The following is a 21,519-nucleotide window of genomic DNA, read 5'->3' on the forward strand; positions in this document are numbered from 1 at the left end:
TCCACTCTTAAATTGACTGCATCTCGGTGAGTAATAACAGTTTATTTGCCCCTAGATTCTCCCTTCTCCACCTTGTCTCTATTTGATTTCTTTCCAGATGGATTAGCTGAGATTAGTGGTCATGCCGAAGTATCATGTAATCATTCCACTGCTTAGTTTAAGTGGACAAACTCACTGTGCTGCAAAACAATCATCTCAATTTGTTATGTTACTGGACTAGTAATCCAGAGGCCTGGACTAAAATCCAGAGTCATGAGTTCAAATCCCGCCACGGCAGCTGGCGAATTTAAATTCAATTAATTAATTAAATTCAATTAATTAAATAAAAATCTGGAATTAAAATACGAGTATCAGTAATGATGGCCATGAAACGACCGGATTGTTGTAAAAACCCATCTGGTTCACTAATGTCCTTTAGGGAAGGAAACCTGCCGTCCTTACCCGGTCTGGCCGAAATGTGACTCCAGACCCACAGCAATGTGGTTGATTCTTAATTGCCCTCTGAAATGGCCGAGCAAGCCACTCAGTTGTAAAATCTCGCTACGAAAAGTCACAATAAGAATAAAACCGGACGGACCACCCGGCATCGGACCACTCGGCACCGGACACGACAACGGCAAAACACCAAGCCCAGTCGACCCTGCAAGGTCCTCCTTACTAACATCTGGGGACTTGTGCCAAAATTGGGAGAGCTGTCCCACAGACTAGTCAAGCAACAGCCTGACATAGTCATACTCACAGAATCATACCTTTCAGCCAACGTCCCAGACTCTTCCATCACCATCCCTGGGTATGTCCTGTCCCACCGGCAGGACAGACCCACCAGAGGTGGCGGTACAGTGATATACAGTCAGGAGGGAGTAGCCCTTGGAGTCCTCAACATTGACTCTGGACCCCATGAAATCTCATGGCATCAGGTCAAACATGGGCAAGGAAACCTCCTGCTGATTACCACCTACCGTCCTCCCTCAGCTGATGAATCAGTCCTCCTCCATGTTGAGCACCACTTGGAGGAAGCACTGAGGGTAGCAAGGGCACAAAATGTACTCTGGGTGGGGGACTTCAATGTCCATCACCAAGAGTGGCTTGGTAGCACCACTGCTGACCGAGCTGGCCGAGTCCTGAAGGACATAGCTGCTGGACTGGGCCTGCGGCAGGTGGTGAGCGAACCAACACGAGGGAAAAACTTACTTGACCTCGTCCTCACCAATCTAGCTGTCGCAAATGCATCTGTCCATGACAGTATTGGTAGGAGTGACCACCGCGCAGTCCTCGTGGAGATGAAGTCCCGTCTTCGCACTGAGGACACCTTCCAACGTGTTGTGTGGCACTACCACCGTGCTAAATGGGATAGATTCAGAACAGATCTAGCAGCTCAAAACTGGGCATCCATGAGGCGCTGTGGGCCATCAGCAGCAGCAGAATTGTATTCCAGCACAATCTGTAACCTCATGGCCCAGCATATTCCTCACTCTACCATTACCAACAAGCCAGGGGATCAACCCTGGTTCAATGAGGAGTGTAGAAGAGCATGCCAGGAGCAGCACCAGGCGTACCTGAAAATGAGGTGCCAACCTGGTGAAGCTACAACTCAGGACTACATGCATGCTAAACAGCGGAAGCAACATGCTATAGACAGAGCTAAGCGATTCCACAACGAATGGATCAGATCAAAGCTCTGCAGTCCTGCCACATCCAGTCGTGAATGGTGGTGGACATTTAAACAACTAACGGGAGGAGGAGGCTCTGTAAACATCCCCATCCTCAATGATGGCGGAGTCCAGCTGAAGCGTTTGCAACCATCTTCAGCCAGAAGTGCCGAGTGGATGATCCATCTCGGCCTCCTCCCGATATCCCCACCATCACAGAAGCCAGCCTTCGGCCAATTCGATTCACTCCACGTGATATCAAGAAACGGCTGAGTGCACTGGATACAGCAAAGGCTATGGGCCCCGACAACATCCCAGCTGTAGTGCTGAAGACTTGTGCTCCAGAACTAGCTGCGCCTCGAGCCAAGCTGTTCCAGCACAGCTACAACACTGGCTTCTACCCGACAATGTGGAAAATTGCCCAGCTATGTCCTGTCCACAAAAAGCAGGACAAATCCAATCCGGCCAATTACCGCCACATCAGTCTACTCTCAATCATCAGCAAAGTGATGGAAGGTGTCATCGACAGTGCTATCAAGCAGCACTTACTCACCAATAACCTGCTCACCGATGCTCAGTTTGGGTTCCGCCAGGACCACTCGGCTCCAGACCTCATTACAGCATTGGTCCAAACATGGACAAAAGAGCTGAATTCCAGAGGTGAGGTGAGAGTGACTGCCCTTGACATCAAGGCAGCATTTGACCGAGTGTGGCACCAAGGAGCCCTAGTAAAATTGAAGTCAATGGGAATCAGGGGGAAAACTCTCCAGTGGCTGGAGTCATACCTAGCACAAAGGAAGATGGTAGTGGTTGTTGGAGGCCAATCATCTCAGCCCCAGGACATTGCTGCAGGAGTTCCTCAGGGCAGTGTCCTCGGCCCAACCATCTTCAGCTGCTTCATCAATGACCTTCCCTCCATCATAAGGTCAGAAATGGGGATGTTCGCTGATGACTGCACAGTGTTCAGTTCCATTCGCAACCTCTCAAATAATGAAGCAGTCCGAGCCCGCATGCAGCAAGACCTGGACAACATCCAGGCTTGGGCTGATAAGTGGCAAGTAACATTCGCGCCAGATAAGTGCCAGGCAATGACCATCTCCAACAAGAGAGAGTCTAACCACCTCCCCCTGACATTCAACGGCATTACCATCACCGAATCCCCCACCATCAACATCCTGGGGGTCACCATTGACCAGAAACTTAACTGGACCAGCCATATAAATACTGTGGCTACAAGAGCAGGTCAGAGGCTGGGTATTCTGCGGCGAGTGACTCACCTCCTGACTCCCCAAAGCCTTTCCACCATCTACAAGGCACAAGTCAGGAGTGTGATGGAATACTCTCCACTTGCCTGGATGAGTGCAGCTCCAACAACACTCAAGAAGCTCGACACCATCCAAGACAAAGCAGCCCGCTTGATTGGCACCCCATCCACCACCCTAAACATTCACCACCGGCGCACTGTGGCTGCAGTGTGCACCATCCACAGGATGCACTGCAGCAACTCGCCAAGGCTTCTTCGACAGCACCTCCCAAACCCGCAACCTCTACCACCTAGAAGGACAAGGGCAGCAGGCGCATGGGAACAACACCACCTGCACGTTCCCCTCCAAGTCACACCCCATCCCGACTTGGAAATATATCGCCGTTCCTTCATTGTCGCTGGGTCAAAATCCTGGAACTCCCTTCCTAACAGCACTGTGGGAGAACCGTCACCACACGGACTGCAGCGGTTCAAGGCGGCGGCTCACCACCACCTTCTCGAGGGCAATTAGGGATGGGCAATAAATGCCGGCCTTGCCAGCGACGCCCACATCCCATGAACGAATTTAAAAAAAAAAATACCCTGCCTGGTTAAATATGTGTTTCCGGAATATTGAAAAGGGTCAATTTTACTCTCCTCCTTCCCATACGCACAGTGTTAGTATTGCAAAATGTTACTTATGGTAAAATTAGTTCGCTATATTGGATAATACAACCTCCTACTGTCGGGTAAATTTTCTGATATGTGCACTCTTGGAGCAAAACACAGCCTGCCAAGACTGCATGTCGGGAAGTTACAGGTTGGGTGCAGATGATTTCCTGATAAGTGCTCTTGGTAATGAGGTTTCACTCGGAACGCACAATTCGAAAAATTGCCCTCGTGTTTCTCCTCCTCACTTGCACTTTAATATTAATCAGAACCTGTTTAAATTGCTGGTCCTCTGTCTTTTCTGGCCACCTGAAAGCTGATCTTAGTCAACACAATCTCTGTTCTGCTCACCAGCAATGTTTAAAATTAGAGTCTGAATTAAACTTCTGGAGAGCAGATTGGAATGGAACATGTGACAAATATAAGCCAAACTGGTATGGTAACCTACAGTGGGGATCTTTTATATTTAGTTTGTCAATGAGAGAAACATAATTGAGGCTACGAGGTTGTGCAAACATGCATTCCTCACTGGTGGTGGGAACTCCATCTATATGTCTGGTCTCAAGGCAACTCTGGTTCTCCAGTACCATTCAGCAGCAATCACACAAGGAGAATCTTGAATCAATTACATTAGGAGAACCTGGAACACTTGGGAAATAGTGACCATAACTTAATTTGGAATATTTTACTTGAGGATAACTCCATCAGGTCTAAAATGGAGTCTGTCACCCATGTTCCTTGGGATAGGAAATATAGTCCCCACCACTTACACAGTCCACACTTATCCCGGGCAGCCACCTATATCGAGCAAATGGTGCTAACCATTTGCCATTACCATAGGCGTCAATTACAAAGGTGCCGCTTATACTGTATTTAGCACGCTGACTATGTTGGGCAGCTGTACGCACCTCGTTAAAGTGCGGCTGCGTAGCCCCGTTCAGCTCTCCAACAGTACAGGTGGAAATGATCAGACCGCTCGCTCTCTCCTGTTTGGATCATTACTGGGGCATTTAGACAGAGCGGGAAGTGCAGAAACAGAGGATGAAGATTCCCTCTGTGCTTTTAAACAATTTCTTGTTTACACTGGCCACCGCATATAGACACCAACGCACCCGCTATAAGCGGTGGGGACTATACCAGTGGAAGGCAGAACTTGCAGTTACCACATAAAAAAATGACTAGATTTCTGAGCGAACAGTGAAGAATAGTTTCCATTTTTTCCTCAATGTCCTTTAAAAACATACATTTCCTTTCTGCTACTCAAAGAAAATGAGAATTTCCTTCAGCCAAAATGGACTTGGTTGGCATCACAGAACCAGCAGTAGATAGAGCCAATGTAGGGTTTTATCTACTGCTGGCTGTGATGCCAACCAAGTTACATAATACAGGGTATTGAGGTGCCAATGTCCCAAGTGTCAGCATTTTTTAAAAAAAGGTAGTGATGATGAAGCCCATCGTAAATACTGTATTTATTCACTACGGCTCAAAGTGCAGTGCTGAAGGCATCCTTCAAAAAATATGAAAAATGGACCTATAGTCAACAAGTTATTCTTGCATTGTGTATTGGTAAGGAGGTCTGTCAGCCAAAAGCAATTACTGGCGTTCTACACTACAGCAGGAATTTTAAATCAGTGCTGAGCTGAATTAGATAACACTGGGTAAAGCAAATAGTTGAACCAAAGGTTTCAATGATTAATTTGGATGAAGACAAAGACTCTTATCATCACTCTGTCAGATGATAATGGAGCAACTGAAGAACCCGGAGATGAAACTGGTTTGTGAATAATGTTAGAGGAGATTTTGAAAGCCTTAGAGGAACCCAACACTTTCTGTCTGGTCACACAAGTCAATATGCAGTGTTATTGTGCTGGTGAACCTGTCTCAGAATGCAGTGAGGGAACACTCTATCTGAACCAGATTCATTTTCAGACCTGAAGCTAGAGTTCTCTGGAATTTTAGGTCTTTGAGTTTGGAAGAATGAAGTTTATACACTCTTGCCAATATGATAACCTTCTGGTGAGCAAGATGGCCACAATGAATTTGAAGCGATCGTTGCAGTTCTTCAAGTTGCATAATATCAAAAGACAATGCAAGTAGGTAGTGTGGTTGTTAACCAGTGGGAAGGATCCATGACATGTGATATAGATGTTGAAACCAGAAATTGAAATACAAGATGAATTGACAAGAACTGATCCAACCGGTGGACTGATCCTGAGACACAGAAAGTTGTATTAGCAAAATGGCAATTTTACATTGGCCATTCTAAAAATCAAATTTTACTGAGTTTTCAACTACACTATTTTAAACTTCAGGAAATTTTAACACTAAGTAGTGAACTACACTGTAAAACTGCACCATTTGACAGTGTAGAAAAGCACTGGAAATGGGAACAAAAAACCTTAATTCCTTCCTACATGCAGAAGTAGCAGTTCTGACTGCCGTCAACAATATAGGTAAAGAAAAATCCCTAATGCTGCAGTCCAGAAAAAAAGCTTTACATACAAAGTGTGAGGCAACTCAAACAATATGGCTGTGCAAGGGTGGAAATTTCTTCATGGAACATTCTCCTGAGGTGATTCTGCTCTTGCCCACCCCATCCCAAAGAATGGTACAAGTCTTAATTGCGTGAGAAGGTAGAACAAATAGCAGAATTAAGGGAGCGAGAAAGTGTGAACATGATTGTGTCCAGTTGATTCATCTTTGGGCTCCAGTTTCGGATTGCAGTATCTGCACCAAATGTCATAGTTCTCAGTGACTGTTATCTAAGATACTTCCATAAACTGCCTTTCGGAGTGCTCCAAAATTAACAGCCATTTTGTTTGCTGCAGGTGCAGAGAAAAAGAAAAGTATGGAATGACTGACCCAAGTAGGGAAAGGGTAGCAGGAGGAAAAAGATCATCAAACACAGTATATTTTGGGGAGGAAGAACATACCAGACAGATTGTAAAAATCAAAGGCAAGTGAGGTAGAGAGAAAAACTGGAATAATAAAATAATAATAAGGAGTAGCAGAGTTATGCAGAAGCCTCAATAAGATCCAACATCAAGATTTATTTCTTGTGCTCTGGTCAGCACAGTGGAGACATGATGGTAATGTACACATATGACAGTTTTCTCCATGTCCTACTGCTAGAACACTATTTTCCACAAATGCACAATTTTCAGCTATTTTTAAATGTACAAAGAACAATGGGTCCTCTCAGCAGTAAGTTCTTTCAGGCTTAACTGAAAATAATTCTATAAAAGGTATTATTATAGAATTTGTTTTCTTTTAAAACAATGTTTTCATTTTTTGTACATTTAAAATTGCTGTGAGCTCCAAGGCACTGGCTTGTTTCCACATTTACGAACTGTGCTGAAGGACAGCTTTGCCCAGTACCCCTTACCATAATTTGGTCTGAAGCACCAAAGAGTATCTTGAAAAGATTGCATGCAATCAATACAGTTGTAAAACTTTTTTTTTTGCTAGGTGATCAGTTAAAGAGTAATATTTGCAGAGAAACTTTAAAACAAACTAAATTTGCTATTCCTCCACTTTCAAAAAAAATCTGTAAACAACCAACCTCTTTTTGGGGATCTTTGTGAGCTTCCAGTGTCCTTATGATAGTGAGTTCTGCATAATTTTTGAATCTTTCTGGCTGGTGTTTTAAAATCTCTTTTAAAACTCGCAATGCCAATGCTCTGATTGTATGCTGTAATATCAAGAAAAAAGAAACTCAAAGCTAACAAATTTTTCATTTCACGAACTTTGAAGACAACGTATGTACACAAAGATGAACAGGAAGAAGGTTTTCAGAATTTGAAGTAATAGTTCACTTAAAGTGAATTCCAGAAAATATCAAGTCCCATCCAACAACAAAAGTTTCACACCATAATTATGGTTATTTGAAGGACAGGATGCCCCCAAGGGGTATGGCATTCTCCTAAAATGGGAAGGATGAAAGAAGAGAGAAAAAAAATACAAAAAACTTCAACATATTAACACATTGGGGTCAATCAGCTTACACATGTTCTCATGGCACGACACACATTGACATCATGCACACAATACATAAAAAAAAGTTAGCATTGAGAAAAGGAGATTTAGCTCATGAAATTTCAGTACCTTACTTATGGCACCTCAACTGCATCTTCTATACCCCAAAGTTTTTCCTCATTATCTTGGTTGGTGGAGTATTCCAAACATTTATCACTATGAATAAAATTTTCCCTGATAGCTGCTCTAAATGTGTTCCAGAAATTTCCATTTTGTTTCCTAGTCCTACTTTCTTGGCATTTTGATGTAATACTTTGGGTTTGTCTTTTTCGGTTTGTTTTATCTATACCATTTAATATTTTGTATACTCTGATGAGGTCGCCTCTGTAGCATCTTCCTATTAAAGTGCTAAATTTAAGCTTTTCTAACCTTTCCTCATAGCTCATCCCCTTTAAATCTGACAATAGGTTATGTTATCTTTTTTATGCCCTTCCTAATTGTTTTCCCTGGTGTGGTAACCAAAACTGAACACGATACTCTAAATGTGGTTTGCCAGTGCAGTGTAAGGCCTTTGCATAACTAGCGTAGACTTGTATTCTATTGTGCTAGCTTTCTGTTAACTTCTTTAAATGGCTTCACCACATTTTCTGGACATTGCAACACGAGTGTCAGCTTGGCTCAGTGGTAGTACTCTCACCTCCGAGTCAGAAAGTCGTGGGTACAAACCCCACTTCCAGGATTTAAGCACACAATACAGGCTGACACTTAAGTCTTGTACTTAGAGAATGCTGCATTGTCAGAGGTGTCGACCTTCAGATGAGACATGAAACCAAGGTCCCATATACCTGTTCAGGTGGACGTAAAAGATTCTATAGCACTATTCAAAGACAGAGGAGTTCTCCCAGTGTCCTAGCTAACATTTATCCCTCAATGCCATCAAAACAGATTAACTGATAATTTATCCCACTGCTGTTTTTAAGGCCGATGTGCAAATTGACTGCTGTGTTTGCCTACATAACAACAGTCGCTACACATCAAAAGTACTTGGAATCTTTAAAAGAGCTATCCAATTAGTCTCATTCCCGTGCTCTTTCTCCATAGACCTACAAATGTTTCTGTTTCAAGTATTTATCCAATTCCCTTTTGAAAGTTACTGTTGAATCTGCTTCCACCACCCTTTCAGGCGGCGCATTCCAGATCATAAGTCGCTGCGTAAATATTTTTTTCCTCATCTTCCATCTGGTTCTTTTGCCACCTACCTTAAATTAGTATCCCCTTGCGAGTGGAAATGGTTTGTCCTTATTTACTCTATTAAAACCCCTCAGTTTTGAAAACATTTATTAAACTTCCACTTAACCTTCTCTGCTCTAAGGAGCACAATCCCAGCTTCTCTAGTCTCTCCACATAACTGAAGTCCCTCATCCCTTGTACCGTTCTAGTAAATTTGCTCTGCACCCTCATCATATAACATGCTGATGTCTTCCTTTATGTGCCGTGTGAGTCAGGAGCAGTCAGTGCCTTGACATCCTTCCTAAAGTGTGGTGCCCAGAATCGGACACAATACTCCAGCTGTGGTCTAACCAGTGATTTATAAAGGTTTAGCACAACTTCCTTGCTTTTGTACTCTAGGCCTCTATTTATAAAGCCACATTCATTGAATATGAAACAATTTGGGGCATCCTGAGGATGTGAAAGGTGCTGTAAAAATGCAAGTTCTTCCTTTTTTTTGCTAATGACTGCTACTGACTTACATAGCACATAAAGGAAGACATCAGCATCTTATATGATGAGATTATTTAAGTACTTGTATAGCTAACAATGGGTCACTTCAACTAACCCAATATTAACTGATTGAGTACCCAAATGGAAGTGTGGTGACAGAATGTGAACTGGTAATTGAGACTGCTCAATGTGTTGAGGATCCCACCAGATAGAACTTGGTTCTTGCAAGCTATCAGGATGGCATTCATAATTTGTGAGCAATAGAATCTTTAGGGAACAAGTGACCATAGTATGATCAAATTTGACATCATCGGGCAATCCGTGTCAACGAGGAGTATGACATAAGTATGTAATTTCAAGAAAGTAGACTTCAGTGAAAGAGGGGCAAACCAAAATAAATGAAGAACGTAGTAAAAGGATGTGCCACCACTGAGCAACGGCTGACACAACAGCCACCTTCTTTCAAAGTTCCAACTTGACTCAATCAGTTGAACAGTCCCTGTTCTTAATCAACAATTATGGATTTGAATAATTGACAGCTAAATTCAAAAAGAGCTGTCAATCATACACATAATTGAACAACACAGCATTATTTATGTTTGAATTATGTGGCTTGGTTCCTCCCTCAAGTCTGTAGCCTTGGGAACAACTGAACAAATCTAGTCAACACTTGTGATGAGTTAAGCTGGGGATAGGATTTTGAATGTAGATGATTTTAAAACTCTTAGTTTTGTGACTGATTTACAGGGACTGCTACCAAATTGGAGACAGAAATGCTTAACCTTTGTCAAAACAGGTGTAGAATGAAGGGAATGGAACTTTGAAAGGAACTTGGGAGTAACAATGAACTTGATACTTTCAATGTCAAGACCAAATTGAGAGCAAATCAGAATTGCAAATAAAATGTTGGGATACATAACCAGAAGAGTGGAGTATAATTCTACTGAGGTTGTGCTGAGGCTTTATAAGGTACTATACAGACATCACGTGAAATACACCATGCAGTTCTTGTCATCACAGTTCAAAGGGATATACATTAGAAAGGGTGCAGAGATGGCCAATAAAAATGATCCCAAATGTAAAGGAGATAGGCTATGAGGAAGGTTAGGGAAATCTAAACTTTACAGTTTAAGAGAGAAGGGGATTAAGGAGTGACCATATTATTAAATGGCATTGTTAAGGTGAACTCAGATTATTTTTGTGAGGCGAGTTGAACAAGCAGCATAAAATTAAATAAGCAAAAATTACATTACAAAGCAGATTTAAAAAAAATTCTTGACTCCAAGAGTGATAATCTACCAAGCAAGGTAATGGAATCCAAAAACTTAAGGGGAGTTCAAGATGCATTTGACTGCTAGGCTCTGTTGATATATTGGAGAGACCAGCTTGATGGGTTGAATGGCCTTTTCTCTTCCTTGATTTTTTTTTCTTATGAGTGAAAGGAATCAACCTATTATTAATCCCAGATCCCTCTCAAAATCTCCCTGTAGTAATTCAATTCCATTCCATGCCATTCATTATGTTATGCACAATGTGCTGGCAAAGTTCTGCGTGGCCTGCGTGGCATTGGGCTCGAAGGGGTGAAACAGATTCTTGGCTGTGCCTCTGCAAGAAGGTAAATGGGGAGGGAGGGCAGAGTGTGAGTGGGGCATCCTGGCCGCTGTGGATGTGATTGTTCTGCATTTCAATTTGAAACGTGTTGCTCGGACCTTGAGACAGGAGACAGTGCTTAGTAGTGGTATACAACATGTCACACTGATCCTGAGAAGGAAATACTCGAAGATGAATGCATTTCCCTACATCCTCTATCTATATCCATTAAAGTCCTGGCACAGCAAGTTCACTTTCCTCAAACTCAGACTGCAGATGTAGTGGTTCCAATTTAATAACTGAAAGCTTGAACAATAAGGTGGGTTTTGAGAAAGTTTTTAAAAGGAGAAATGTCAGATGCACAGGTTCAGAGCGATAATTCCAGAGAGTAGGGCTGACTGAGGTGGCTAAAGACTCTGCCACTGAAGATAGGGGTGGGAGGGAGGGACGAATGCACAAAGGCCAGAGTCAGGCAGTTGAGTGCGGGAGGGTTTTTAGGGTTAAGAGACTTCACTTTCATAGGAAATAAACATATTCAGGAATGGTGGTTCTACTCCATGCTCTCTCTCACTCCTCTCGGACTGTTTTCCTGGCTTTTTTCACTGCCTTCCATTTGAAGCTAGGTTCATTTTTTGTTCTTTCCCTTTCTGAACTGCTGTTCAAACAATCACCTATCCAGGCCTGATCTCTATAAAGTGAAGGAAGGAACATAACAATATGGACTTGCACCAATCACAGAAGAACATCAGCTGCAGTAGGTTTTCCAGTTAAATAGATTGTGGGGACCAAATGTGGGACACACATTTGCTAATAGAAGAAGAAATATTCTGAAAGCAATTAAGCTAAATGGTAAATACCATTTAAATGAAAAGCCTGTGTACAAAGAAGCTTCAGAAAACAAACTGGAAAAAACAACTGCATTTTGGACCAGATTGATGCATCAAACTGGGAATTAAATTGCACCATTCCACAGAGTTGGCTGTGGACTTAGACCCATGATTCCCTATAAGGGGAGTCCCTGATCTCAACTAGAAGCCAGGTGTTTACCCACAGGATGGGAAAATTGAAGGCAGCATAAAAGGAAACTGCTCTGCACACCTCCGTGACCCAGTCCAATCCTACATTGGCCAGCAGCATAATCTGGGGAAATGGGTGAAATATAAAGGCACAGCATATACGTATATACGTAGATACAGACACAGCATACATGGAGACACACTGAAATGGCCAATTAAAATAAGAACCAACTTAACTTACCTCTCTGTCTCCAAGTGTCTCGAGAAGCAGCAGCAAAACAGTTTTGAAATGTTCATCCCACACTCCTAACGACTCTTCTTGAATTGATTTAAGGAGTTCATACATTGCTGCTTTACGTTCTTCTATTCTCTCATTGTGATTGGAAAGTTCCTTTAGCAGCTCTGCAACCAAATCAGACTGGTCCAAAGAAATATCTGATCACAAAAGATAAATAACTATTAATGCTTAAAATATGGGGCTGAGCAAATGGATGGAAATGTTTTTTCCTGTTCCTGAATATTCCTATGTTCCTTTTCACCAAGCACATAGATACAAGATTAAATATAAGAGATCTGGAACAGAGAACAGGAGAAACCTTTTTACACATAGGGTTATGAGGCTGTGGAATGTACTACTGGAGTTAGTGATTGAAGCAGAGAGCACGTCAACATTTAAAAATAGGATAGATAGGTGATTGAAAGGAAAACGGAATAAGGGTATGCAGGAGCAGGGTGGGCACACAGTATTAGGACTAATAGTTGCCAACAATGGGGCAAATCCAACAACGAAAGGGGAAGTGGTACCTCAATCAAGGACTTTCCAGCACACACGACTGCCTAACCAAGACAACCATGTTCAATTTTCCTTCCTCTGGGATGATAAAGTATCCACTCATCAGCTCAGTGCAACTAAGATTGGGACCAGAGTAGAGTGGCTGATTTGAATCTGCATCCTTCCACTTTGTGGCACTGAGCATTAGTGCTTCACAACACCAGCACAAGATAGTGCAGTTAGTTTAATCATTGCTATATAAATGGCAAAAAATGTGAAAAGCGCAGGTTAGCAATACAAGTCACACAAACCACTCCTTCCTGCAACCAATGTGCACTATGCAAATCTTTTAAATAGATTAGTTTCTAATTCATAGAATCATAGAAGGTTACAGCATGGAAGGAGGCCATTCGGTCCATTGAGTTCGTGCCGGCTCGATGCAGAAGCAATCCAGCTAATCCCACTGCCCCGCCCTATCCCTGTAGCCCTGCACATTTTTTCATTTCAAGTACTTATACAGTTCCCTTTTGAAGGCCATGATCGAATCTGCCTCCACAGGGCACAGAATGTACTCTGGGTGAGGGACTTCAATGTCCATCACCAAGAGTGGCTTGGAAGCAGCACTACTGACCGAGCTGGCCGAGTCCTGAAGGACATAGCTGCCAGACTGGGCCTGCGGCAGGTGGTGAGCTAACCAACACGAGGGGAAAAACCTACTTGACCTCGTCCTCACCAACCTATCTGTCGCAGATGCATCTGTCCATGACAGTATTGGTAGGAGTGACCACCGCACAGTCCTCGTGGAGATGAAGTCCCGTCTTCGCATTGAGGACACCATCCAATGTGTGTGGCACTATCACAGTGCGAAATGAGATAGATTGAGAACAGATCTAGCAGCTCAAAACTGGGCATCCATGAGGCGCTGTGGGCCATCAGCAGCAGCAGAATTGTATTCCAGCACAATTTGTAACCTCATTGCCCAGCATTACCAACAAGCCAGGGGATCAACCCTGGTTCAATGAGGAGTGTAGAAGAGCGTGCCGGCAGCAGGACCAGGCGTACTTAAAAATGAGGTGCCAACCTCGTGAAGCCACAACTCAGGACTACATGTATGCTAAACAGCGGAAGCAACATGCTATAGACAGAGCTAAGCGATTCCACAACCAATGGATCAGATCAAAGCTCTGCAGTCCTGCCACATCCAGTCGTGAATGGTGGTGGGCAAACAACTAATGGGAGGAGGAGGCTCTGTGAACATCCCCATCCTCAATGATGGTGGAGTCCAGCACGTGAGTGCAAAAGACAAGGCTGAAGCGTTTGCAACCATCTTCAGCCAGAAGTGCCGAGTGGATGATCCATCTCGGCCTCCTCCCGATATCCCCACCATCACAGAAGCCAGTCTTCAGCCAATTCAATTCACTCCACGTTATATCGAGAAATGGTTGAGTGCACTGGATACAGCAAAGGCTATGGGCCCCGACAACATCCCGGCTGTAGTGCTGAAGACTTGTGCTCCAGAACTAGCCGCGCCTCGAGCCAAACTGTTCCAGTACAGCTATAACACTGACATCTACCCGACAACGTGGAAAATTGCCCAGGTATGTTCTGTCCACAAAAAGCAGGACAAATACATTCCGGCCAATTACCGCCCCATCAGCCTACTTTCAATCACCAGCAAAGTGATGGAAGGTGTCGTCGACAGTGCTATCAAGCGGCACTTACTCACCAACAACCTGCTCACCGATGCTCAGTTTGGGTTCCGCCAGGACCACTCGGCTCCAGACCTCATTACAGCCTTGGTCCAAACATGGACAAAAGAGCTGAATTCCAGAGGTGAGGTGAGGGTGACAGTCCTTGACATCAAGGCAGCATTTGACCGAGTGTGGCACCAAGGAGCCCCAGTAAAATTGAAGTCAATGGGAATCGGGGGGGGGGGGGGGGGGAAACTCTCCAGTGGCTGCAGTCATACCTAGCACAAAGGAAGATGGTAGTGGTTGTTGGAGGCCAATCCTCTCAGCCCCAGGACATTGCTGCAGGAGTTCCTCAAGGCAGTGTCCTAGGCCCAACCATCTTCAGCTGCTTCATCAATGACCTTCCCTCCATCATAAGGTCAGAAATGGGGATGTTCGCTGATGATTGCACAGTGTTCGATTCCATTCGCAACCCCTCAGATAATGAAGCAGTCCGTGCCCGCATGCAGCAAGACCTGGACAACATCCAGGCTTGGGCTCATAAGTGGCAAGTAACATTCGCACCAGACAAGTGCCAGGCAATGACCATCTCCAACAAGAAAGAGTCTAACCACCTCCCCTTGACATTCAACAGCATTACCATCACTGAATCCCCCACAATCAACATTCTGGGGGTCATCATTGACCAGAAACTTAACTGGACCAGCCATATAGATGCTGTGGCTACAAGAGCAGGTTAGATGCTGGGTATTCTACAGCGAGTGACTCACCTCCTGACTCCCCAAAGCCTTTCCACCATCTACAAGGCACAAGTCAGGCATGTGATGGAATACTCTCCACTTGCCTGGATGAGTGCAGCTCCAACAACACTCAAGAAGCTCGACACCATCCAGGACAAAGCAGCCTGCTTGATTGGCACCCCAACCACCACCCGAAACATTCACTCCCTTCACCACTGGCGCACAGTGGCCGCAATGTGTACCATCCACAGGTGCACTGCAGCAACTCGGCAAGGCTTCTTCGACAGCACCTCCCAAACCTGCGACCTCTACCACCTTGAAGGACAAGAGCAGTAGGCACATGAAAACACCACCACCTGCACGTTCCCCTCCAAGTCACACACCATCCCGACTTGGAAATATATCACTGTTCCTTCATCGTCGCTGGGTCAAAATCCTGGAACTTCCTTCCTAACAGCACCGTGGGAGAACCTTCACCACCTGGACTGCAGTGGTTCAAGAAGGTAGCTCACCACCACCTTCTCAAGGGCAATAAATGCTGGCCTCACCAGGGACACCCACATCCCATGAACGAATAAAAAAAAACACTCCCTCGGGCAGTGCATTCCAGATCCTAATCACTTGCTGTGTACAAAAGTTTTTCCTCAGATCTCCTTTGGTTCTTTTGCCATTCACCTTGAATCTAAGCTCTCTGGTTCTTGACCCTTCTGCCAATGGGAACAGTTTCTTTCAATCTACTCTGATGTTAGACCCTTCATGATTTTGAATACCTCTATCAAATCTCCTCGCAACCTTCTCTGTTCCAAGGAGAACAATCCCAGCTTCTCCAGTCTATCCATGTAATTTAAATCCCTCATCACTGGAATCATTCTAGTAAATCTCCTCTGCACCCTCTCTAAGGCCTTCACATCCTTCCTAAAATGTGGTGCCCAGAACTGGACACAATACTCCAGTTGTGGCCGAACCAATTTTACAGAATAAATAAATTATGGTGCAATGAAACTAATAATATTTCAAACTTCTTGGGAATTCCTTTGTTACAACTGTAGATTTTTACAGATGCTGATTTATACAGCAGCTGTTATATTTTACAGAATGTTTTTGATAGTAAAAGCTAAAACGCAGTTAATAAGCAAACAATAACATTAAAAATTATTTCAAAATATCCTGAAAACAAGTCAATGTTATGTAATCTTTTAGTTCTACAATAAGGCTGGAACAAAGGACCGTGGAATGAAAATCAATGAGGGTTGAATACAGTCTTCCAGAAAGGAGCAAGTGTAAATATCTGCCCCTATCGTATTCCAGAAATGTAAAAACATGCAACAATCTCTTTTAGGAGTCCCATGGAGCAGCAAGCACATGGGGAAATTGCGTTAACCCGTGCTGCTGTCACCTTTTAAAAACTGCATCTGCTGGCCAAAATGTTTTGTCAACACAGTATTACCTGATTCGATGTTTGTGGTGCTAATATGTCAACATACATACATCAAATACAGGTATAGCACTTTTATATGCTTACATAATTTTAATTCATGACCTTGTGATAAACTTGGTCAGAACTAGTTTCCTGTAAATTTACAACACACCAAGTGTCCTGTTTTGCATTCATGAAGCCAAACCACTGAAATGTTAATTTACTGTTCTAAATATCTTTCTTCAAAGTGTTCAAGACATGCATCAATCTACTCAAGCAGTAAAAACATTTTTCCCATACAAGTCACCTTTACACAAAAGTATCACACACTACATTCAAATTACAAAACATTAAGATAACCAACTTATCAATGTAATCTCTCAATTCTTCCTGACCCTATCCCAAATTCATAGCTGTTAATAGTCATTGTCAGTAGCATATTGCAATGACAGACACTGACCAGCAAGTCCAAAGTTTGTATCATCAGCTTTCACAAGAGGTATGTATTAATCTTCCAGAAACATCACTTGGAAAAATGAAGGAACAAGACAAAATGAAAAACATTCTTGCAAAGTAAAAGATTGAAAGGCCTTTTCATTTGTTGTTTTAAACACAAATCATTTCAGACAAGAATCAATGTAGCTTGGGGGCCCAAGTAATTAAGGAATATAGCCAAATATTATTCACACAACATGCCACAACATTGAAAAACTTAATTTGACAATATAGCATGTCAACTCAATGTTCCTAAAAGGGCCCCTCAAACTCTTGAATTGCTTCATTTCAGTACAGTTCAAACTGCAAAAGTATTTCCCATGAGAGCCTACACAATTTTTTTCTCTCTTCTAACGGAATTATGTTGCAACTTCATTTAGTGTGAGAACCGCACCTTGGAAATGACATCATTTAATCATTCTGCATAAAAAAGTTAATTCTTGTGGAAAACTAATTGGAAAGGGATTTTTTTTTAGTAAAAGGTAGCATTATTTTAAATAAAATGGACATTCTCACTCAATGGATGGCTGATGCAGGAAATGGAAAATGTCACACCTGGTGCTTTTTCTATTGGGGCCAAGGCTTACTGTTCGAACAGAGGGGGCTTTGTTCTGCATCTAACTGTGCTATACCTAACCAGACAATGCTTGATGCTGACACTGGTTGCCCAAAGGAGAACATTTTGCATTCCCCAGTATTAACATCCTTCACCTTTAAAAACAAAATCACCTTCGCACTAGTCTCATAGCTTCATGAAAGGGATGGGTTCTGCAGCTGTACAACTAAATCAATGAGGTAGTTAATGGAGGAAAGGTAATAGTAATGGGAAATTTTAATTATCTACTAAGAGGGTGGATAAACAAGGGGCAGGCACAAGAAATGGGAGGCCCTCTAAAGACATTTAATGATTAATCAATTCTTGCTTCTAACGCAGCATATTGGGACGACAGGCAGTAATTGATTAGATTTAGTGTTTAATAATAAACCACAGCTGGAGGTGAGGAAACACATGTCCACCCCTACAAGGCAGTGAACATTCAGGGGGGTGATATGGAATGGGCCTGGGGAGATCAGAAGGGGGCAGTGGAAAAAGAGGCACAGGGAAGAGATTAGATTAACCGTAAGGGCATGAACGAGGCAAGACATTTGCTGAGAAAGGCAGTTGGAGTTGCTGTGGTGGGAGCCAGGAATGGGTACTGTGGAGAACACCTAATGCAAAGCAGAGGAAAGCTGTCCTGCAGGGCTTGAGGCTGGGACGCACCAGGAAGTGAGGTTGGCTGCAAAGAAGCATTTGTTGTGGTGGGAGGTTGAGAAGGTCATGAAGGGGGGAAATGTAGGATTCTGGCAGATAGAGGCAGAAGGAGATGGAAGATCAGTGAGAGCACATTGCGGACGGAAGGCAGCTGATACACGGACAGGGTGCTCAAGTCCAGAGCGGCAGCCAATATGTACATGCAAGTGGAAAGAGAGGAAGAGCATATAAGAACTTAGAAGGAAAAGTTTAATGTAGCTTGGAAATTCTTTGAGTAGGGCAATGAAGAGTACAGGTCGAAATCTGGAACAAATGGTGAGGTCAAGAGTCCGGGCTCGCCTCAAAGCTGAAATCGGTGTGATGATCAGGGCCAGGGCTCACGGTGCATGGAGAGAGAAAGCTGAAAAATATTTTTCCTTTCTATTCCCTCTTTTCTTGCAGTGTCATACTCTCTTCTTAGACATTGCACTCCTGGGAAGAGTTTAGTAATGACCAATCCACAACCACCGTCAAAACAGGACAAAGAGTTTACTCTTCTGGTGACACCTTGTGCTCATCAAGATAAGCACCAGTGAAATGAAAAGAGAGTATTTTTCCACTTTTTGCAGTTAAAATAAACATCAAACTCGCCTAGATCAGATAAAGGTGAATTAGATACAATGGTTAATTCCACAATCCTGTGCTCCCAGCAGGAATGGGCACATCAAAAATAGGGCTACAACACTTTAACCCTGATTCTCTGATCTGAGCTCCCTGCAAGCATAATTCCCTCACTGGGAGTGTAAAATTAGCCCTACAGAACAAAGTTTCTTCTGCTCCCACATTTTGCTTTAACCGAGAGACGTGCTCAAAAATTTTCAAACAAACTCAGCTCCCAGAACACAGGCCAAGTGGCATTCCTCCTGGGCAAAGAAAAACTTGCCCTTTCTGCAACTTTGTTTTGCTCTATTCTCTACTGCCCTCCATTCTGTCTCCTTTTCTATGTCTCTCAATTATTTTCACTTGTTGCTTCTCTACCGGTTTGATTCTTTTTCTCACACTCTCCTTTTGTGTAAGTCTCTCCTTGTATCCTCATGTCTGCAGGTCTCTTATCTCTTTATCTGCCTCTCTCACACATGGTTTATCTGTCTGTATGTCTCCACTTTTCTGTATGTTTGGCACCCTGTATGCCCCAGACATTTTCTCTTCTGCGGACTGCACGGTGTGCGGATAATACACAGTGTGCTGAGAGTTCGGTAAGTGTGGGAGTTTGGTGAAGTGGGGGAAGGAGGTGCTGCTTTGCCTTGCTTTTCCAAACTTTTCCTGCAGAGCGGTAGTGGACCTGAGAGTAGAAAACTGAGATTGTGGAATAAAAGCAGCAGCAGACCTGCACCAAGAGACAACTACTGTGCGACATCACAGGGACTTAACTCCTGGATCTAAGATAAATAAGAAGCAAAAAGTAATCCAAGTGGGACGTCACCAAGGAAGAGGTAAGTGATTGGCTGGTGAGTATTTTCCTGCTGAATTTGTCTAAGGTTAGACTTTGTGGATTCTCTGGTCTCTGTTGTGTAGTGGGGGACTGCTGTTCAGCAAGGGCCCTTGAGTATACCTTTTTAATTGAAGTGAAATTGGTGGGATTCATTTAATTTGAATTAATTAGTTAAAGGGTAAGTCATGTCAGGACAGCCCAGCCCCGTGTTATGCTCTTCCTGCTCTATGTGGGAAATCAGGGACCCTTCCGGTGTCCCTGACGACCATGTGTGCGGGAAATGCATCCAGCTGCAGCTACTGACAAACCGCATTGCGGCACTGGAGCTGCGGATGGATTCATTAAGGAGCATTCGCGATGCTGAGAACGTCGTAGATAGCATGTTTAGTGAGATGGTCACACCGCAGGTAAAGGTTGTACAGGCAGGAAGTAATTGGGTGACCACCAGGCAGAGTAAGAGGAGCAGGCAGGCAGTGCAGGGGTCCCCTGTGGCCGTCCCCCTCTCAAACAAATATACCGCTTTGGATATTGTTGAGGGGGATGACTTATCAGGGGAAGGCAGCAGCAGCCAACGTCCTGGCACCAGGGGTAGCTCTGCTGCACAGGCTGGGAGGAAAAAGAGTGGAAGAGCTATAGTGGTAGGGGATTCTATCGTAAGGGGAACAGACAGGCGTTTCTGTGGCCGTAAACGTGACTCCAGGATGGTTTGTTGCCTCCCTGGTGCCAGGGTCATGGATGTCACTGAGCGGCTACAGGGCATTCTCAAGGGGGAGGGTGAGCAGGCAGAGGTCGTGGTCCACATTGGGACCAACGACATAGGTAGGAAGGGAGATGAGGTCCTGCATCAAGAATTTAGGGAGCTAGGTAGCAGATTAAAGAGCAGGACCTCAAAGGTTGTAATCTCTGGATTACTCCCAGTGCCACGGGCTAGTGAGTATAGAAATAGGAGGATAGAACAGATGAATGCGTGGCTAAAGAGTTGGTGCAGGAGGGAGGGTTTCAGTTTCCTGGATCACTGGGCCTGCTTCTGGGGAAGGTGGGACTTGTACAAGTCGGACGGGTTGCACCTGAACCAGAGCGGGACAAATATCCTTGCGGGGAGGTTTGCTAGCACTGTTGGGGGGGGTTTAAACTAACTTGGCAGGGGGATGGGATACAGAGTGGAGCTACAATAGGGGGTGATGTGCAGCCAAATATAGAGAAAAAAACAAGTCAGCTTGGAAGACAGGGCAAATATGTGAGGGCAAGGCTGGATGGCATCTATTTTAATGCAAGGAGTCTTGCGAATAAGGTGGATGAACTGAAGGTGTTGATAAACACATGGGAGTATGATATTGTTGCTGTCACAGAGACATGGTTGAGGGAGGGGCAAGACTGGCAGCTCAATATTCCGGGGTACAGAATCTTCAGGCGAGACAGAGGGGGAGGTATAAGAGGAGGGGGGGTTGCAATATTAATTAAAGAATCAATTACTGCCATAAGGAGGGATGATATATTAGCAGGTTCCTCTAATGAGGCCATATGGGTGGAGCTTAAAAACAAAAAGGGGGCAAGCACTTTGATGGGAGTGTACTATAGGCCCCCAAACAGTCAGGGGGAGATAGAGGAACAGATATGTAGGCAAATCTCAGAAAATTGTGCAAATAATAGGGTAATAATAGTGGGGGATTTCAACTTCCCCAATATTAACTGGGATACTCAGAGTGTAAAAGGCTTAGAGGGTACAAAATTCTTAACGTGCATCCAGGAGAGCTTTTTGAGCCAGCATGTAGAAAGTCCTACAAGAGAGGGGGCGGTACTGGACCTAATTCTAGGGA

At 43.9% G+C, this 21,519-nt stretch overlaps 1 protein-coding gene across 8 annotated transcripts in view; it reads right to left on the reverse strand.

Annotated features, from left to right (window-relative positions):
• Window positions 1-21,519, reverse strand: part of clasp2 (cytoplasmic linker associated protein 2) — a 451,600-nt gene that overhangs the window by 13,471 nt on the left and 416,610 nt on the right. For all 8 annotated transcript variants that reach the window (XM_067981116.1, XM_067981105.1, XM_067981128.1 and 5 more), the window contains 2 exons: window positions 12,106-12,299; window positions 7,124-7,252 (listed from right to left, as the gene is read on the reverse strand). In XM_067981116.1, the coding sequence (XP_067837217.1) occupies window positions 7,124-7,252; window positions 12,106-12,299 (323 nt within the window). The remainder of the gene's footprint in view (window positions 1-7,123; window positions 7,253-12,105; window positions 12,300-21,519) is intronic.

This window comes from Heptranchias perlo, chromosome 3 (genome assembly GCF_035084215.1).
Source record: "Heptranchias perlo isolate sHepPer1 chromosome 3, sHepPer1.hap1, whole genome shotgun sequence".
Classification (NCBI taxonomy): Eukaryota; Metazoa; Chordata; class Chondrichthyes; order Hexanchiformes; family Hexanchidae; genus Heptranchias; species Heptranchias perlo.